Source organism: Nicotiana tabacum, chromosome 17, assembly GCF_000715075.1.
Source record: "Nicotiana tabacum cultivar K326 chromosome 17, ASM71507v2, whole genome shotgun sequence".
Lineage (NCBI taxonomy): Eukaryota > Viridiplantae > Streptophyta > Magnoliopsida > Solanales > Solanaceae > Nicotiana > Nicotiana tabacum.
In genome coordinates, this window is record NC_134096.1 from 92,149,448 (window position 1) to 92,154,215 (window position 4,768).

General features: G+C 32.6%; 1 protein-coding gene across 1 annotated transcript; it reads left to right on the top strand.

Annotated features, from left to right (window-relative positions):
• Window positions 1–485: 485 nt before the first annotated feature.
• LOC107792193 (F-box protein At5g51370-like) lies at window positions 486–2,113 on the top strand. Its single transcript, XM_016614385.2, has one exon. The coding sequence runs from the start codon at window positions 534–536 to the stop codon at window positions 1,920–1,922; it is 1,389 nt and encodes a 462-aa protein (XP_016469871.1). The 5' UTR covers window positions 486–533; the 3' UTR covers window positions 1,923–2,113.
• The last annotated feature ends 2,655 nt before the right edge of the window (window positions 2,114–4,768 follow it).

Consider the following 4,768-nt stretch of genomic DNA (forward strand, 5'->3'; position numbering starts at 1 on the left):
GACAAAAACTGCATATATGCTTTTAAATGTCTTCAAAAAATAGTCATATATTAGTATAGGTCCCCGTATCAATCTTTATGAGCAGCGATAAACTTATATTGAATGTCACGGTACTCTGCGACCGTCGAATCCTGGGTCCGCCTCTTGTGCCAATACCTCCGTTCAAAATCATATATATTAATCAAATTAAATCCAAAAGTGAATATTAGTAAGAGATAAAAGAGAATGACAGGCAGCTAAAGAAAATGAAAAATGCATTTGCTTCACTATAATAAATTGGCATTGTGCGTGTCTTCCACTTCAGACAACTGCTCCCTTGTCCTTAAAAAAAAAAAAGGGAAAAAATAAAAATGAAAGATTGGGAAGAAAATTAGAACCAGAAAAATACATCACAACCAAAAGCAAATGAAAGCTAATTTTTTTTTATATAAAAATAAAAATAAAATAACGAGTGGTAGGTAAATAAAGCCACCTCACAGCTAAAACAATAGAAATCAGTTGATTTTTTGTGTCTGCAAACTGCAAAGTACAGAATGGATACAATTCTCTGTGATGAACTTCTTCAAGAAATATTCCGCCGCCTTCCACCGCCGTCCTTCGCCGCCGTTTCTTTAGTCTGTAAGCGGTGGCTTTATCTTCTTCGCTCTTCAACTACTTCTCTTTCTCTCAGTTTCATTGAACCCCCGTTTATCCCTCTTTTTACCTCTTTTCTTCGTTTTTACCCATATTTATCTACTGTCTCTGTTACTATTACAGCCGCCTTAGATTCTTCCGATCATTTACTGTATTTAATCTCTTCATCTTGTCCTAATCTCAAGTACCTTAAATTCTTATCTGGTCCTGTTTCTCATTTTTCTCTTGTTTCTCTTTCTGCTTCTTGTCCTAATCTTGTTTCTCTTGCTGTTACGCTTTTTAGACCTTTGAATTTCATGTGGTTGGCCTCTTTTAATAAGTCTCTTAAAGAATTGTCTGTTTACTCAGCTGGGGATTCAAGGGAATTGGAGTTTGTTGACTTTTCTGATTCTTGTGGTTCTGAGTTGAATTTAGAGAGTCTTTTATTGACTGGAATTAAAGCAAGGGATAAGGGTGTTAGTTTTTTATGGAGGAATTGCAAAAAGGTGAGAACTTTAAAGCTGAAAAGCTGCGAAAGTGTTGGTGATCAAAGTTCTTTTTTAGCATTTCTTGAATATTTGGAGGGTCTTGAAACAGTGGAACTAAGAACTTGTAGAGCAATTGTTGATGGGGTGTTGTTGAAATTGGCTGAGAATTGTGGTATGTTGAATTCTTTGTTGTTATATGATGGTGGTAGTAAAGAGGGGTTGCTTCATTTCTTGAGTCAAAGCAAATGTTGTACTAATTTACAGAAGCTTGATTTAAGATTGCCTCTTGATCTTGATAATAGCCATTTGACAGCTGCTGCTGAAAATTTAAGGAGTTTGAGGAGTTTAAGGTTACAAAGTTGTTGTCTTGTTACTGGTGAAGGGCTAAAGATTCTTGGAAATGCTATGGCTAATGGACTTGAGGAATTGGCTTTGATAAATTGTGATGTAGTGGAAAGAGAATCTGGTTTGTTGTCTACATTAGGACAGGAGTTGAAGAAATTAAGGAAATTGGATTTGTCTTTTAATGACATGTTAATTGATAAAGAACTGATATCAATGCTAGTATCCTGCAACAATTTGATTGAATTGAAGTTAAGGGGTTGCAACAAGTTGACAAATTTAGCTATGGTTTCATTGGCCAAGTATTGCAAGAAATTAGAAAGTGTTGATGTAATGTATTGTTGTGGGATTGAGTCACAGGTTGTTGAGTTATTTGTGTTGAATTCACCAAAGTTGAGAAGGTTGCAGGTTGAGGAAATTAAGGTTTCTGATGTGGCCAGAACATGGGCATCAAATAAATTCATTGAAATTGTTTACTGAGAATAAATTTAGCTGATGAAATGCTAATGATATGTATTTATTATTCATAGCAGCTGCTGAAAAAGGTAGCAATTGATTACTTTGTAGATTTCATTGTTAACACTTAACAGAGAGGAATCATGCTTCCTCTACCAGCAAATAAAATTGTTGTACATAACATTCCTTCGATTATGAAAGCAAATTTGTTATAAGTACTGCATATTTGTATATAGGTGCTACAGATTTTGAATTAGAGTGAATTCTAAAATGTATATCTAATTCAATTTGTATTTGTTTTTTCACATATATAAGGATCCACCTAAAAAATCTAAGTTCCACCGTAGATTTTGAGTTAGTGAGTGAATAGTGTATATCTGATTCAATTTGTACCTGCTTTTTTACACAATAGATAAGGTTCGACCTAAAAGAATTTGGAAAAATTACGCTGACACTTTGAAGATATACATTGTATTTATTATTCATATCTATACTTTCAGAAAATTACTATGTGAAACTATATTTGAATTTTATAGCAAATTCACATGTAGTGCTGAAATAAGAGATCAATTGTTTTGAATTGAAACAAAAAAAGCAACAAGCTCTCGTAGGTTAGTTGGTTAGTGCGTCCGCTTAGTAAACGGAGGTCTTGAGTTTGGTTCTCAAGTTTCTAAAGTGTAGTGCTATATGAAAATTCCTCGAAATAATTCTCGAACTTGCATTTGGATTCACCACTGGTCTATTTCAGGATATTACACTCATTATCTTAATTATTTTGGTAATGCTTTTAATGCCGAGTGGCAGATAAATGGACCTTTCCTTTTGGGATTTTTACACAAACAATTTGGGCCTTGTCAAATCTGACTATACTGTCTGCTGCTTAAATGGGTTCGAGAACAAGGTCTTATTGATGGATTAAAACATGGACCAAGGTCCGGGAGCCAGTCGCAGACTAAAAGTAATAAGGGATTTTTACCTTCTTATACTACATATGAAACTTTATTATCCTCCCTAATCAAGTTTTAACTAAATTACATGGGCATATACAATTTATCAATTATATACAATTAGTATTAATGAGTATCCATTTATATTATGAATTGAATAGAGATTTATTTATTTCCCATCCTTACTCTTTCTCTCTCTCCGTCTCTCTCTCTCTTCCTCTCTCTCTGTCTCTCTCTCTCTCTCTCTCTATATATATATATATATATATATATATATATATATATATATATATCCTTCTCTGATGTTTCCCCAATTTTCTTCCTTCGTTTTCCTCCGTTTTTATCCTCTTTTTCAGCAATTTCCTTTCATGTAACACAATTGGTGTTCGAATTGAAATTGTCAATTAATAAATTTTGGAGGTGTTTGATTCTCCGCCACTGACAGCCATTAAAAAGCTTCAAAGCTTTGAATTCAAATTTGAATTTTCAAAAATTATTGTTTGTTTGGATTGGGTGTTGTTACAAACAATTGGGAATATTCTTTGGAGTTTATATCTCAATTTTGAGGGTGTTTGGTGAGGATTAGACTTGATTTTGACTGAATTTCAGATTAAAACTCGAAGAAGAAGAAGAAGAAGAACACATGACATACAATATATTTGCGAAATTGTATTTAAGTTGTATTCTGTTGTAATTATATAAGTATATTTTTTGACTGTTGTATGAAAGATGAAAAATAGTTATATAATATATGAATCGTTGTATGAAATTTGTATTTAAGTTATAAATACTATCTTTTTACATAAAGTTGTTGATATGTATCAAAATTATTTTAAGAGATGAAGTTTTGATTGAAATTTCAGAGAGGAAGAAGAACATACCATTTACAAAATATATACAAATTATATACAAATTACAGACAAAACACATATTGTATAAAATTTGTATGAAAATTGTATTTAAGTTGTATGCTGTTGGAGTTGTATTTACCTGGGTAAGAATGATGTATGAAAGTTGTAGATAAATTATAAATAAATTGTATAGTTATAATTACTTGTATGAAATTTATTTATAGTTTATAGTATATTGTTGTAGATGTATCATAAAGATGGACATACCACATTACACAAACCTTTTCTCTCTCCTCTTTCTTGCTCCTCCATCAAAAATAGCGATTCTTATAGAAATACAATATGTATATGCAGAAAATTACCCATACATTTCACCCAAATTATTGTATAGGTTTTATGTAAGGACCCGGTCAGTCATTTTTAGTGTTGTAGCCATGTTCCCCTATTTACTGCTTATTCTATACTCAATTGTTAATATGTGGCTTACCGGAGTAATTAGTTTTGTTCCGGGGATATTTCGGAATGAGTTGAGATATTTAGTCTCAAGGTTGGGAACTTAAGTTGAAAAGATTGATCGGATGTTGACATATATGTAAATGGCTCCAGAATAGAGTTTTAATAGTTCTGATAGCTCCGTTAGATAATTTTGCACTTAGGAGTATGTCCGGATAGTGATTTGGAGGTCCGTAGTTGATTTTGGAAAATTAGAAGTTTTAAAAATTGAGAAGTTTAACTAAGAGTTGACTTTGTGGTTACCGGGCTCGGATTTTGATTTTGAAAGTTGGAATAGGTTTGTTGTGTCATTTTATAACTTGTGTGCAAAATTTAAGGTTAATCGAAGTTTATTTGATAGGTTTTGGCATCGATTGTAGAAGTTGGAATTTCTTAGTTTTCATTAGGCTTGAATTAGGGTGTGATTCATATTTTTTATATTGTTTGATTTGATTCGAGGCCTAGACTAAGTTCGTCTCGTGTTTTAGGACTTGTTGGTATACTTGGTTGAGGTTCTGGGGACCTCAGGTTAGTTTCGGATGGTCAACAGATTGAATTTGGATTAAGTATTATGCTGGTG

Bases quoted from the DNA above. Each gene is read 5' to 3' on its own strand.
- LOC107792193 (XM_016614385.2), top strand. From the start codon at position 534: ATGGATACAATTCTCTGTGATGAACTTCTTCAAGAAATATTCCGCCGC.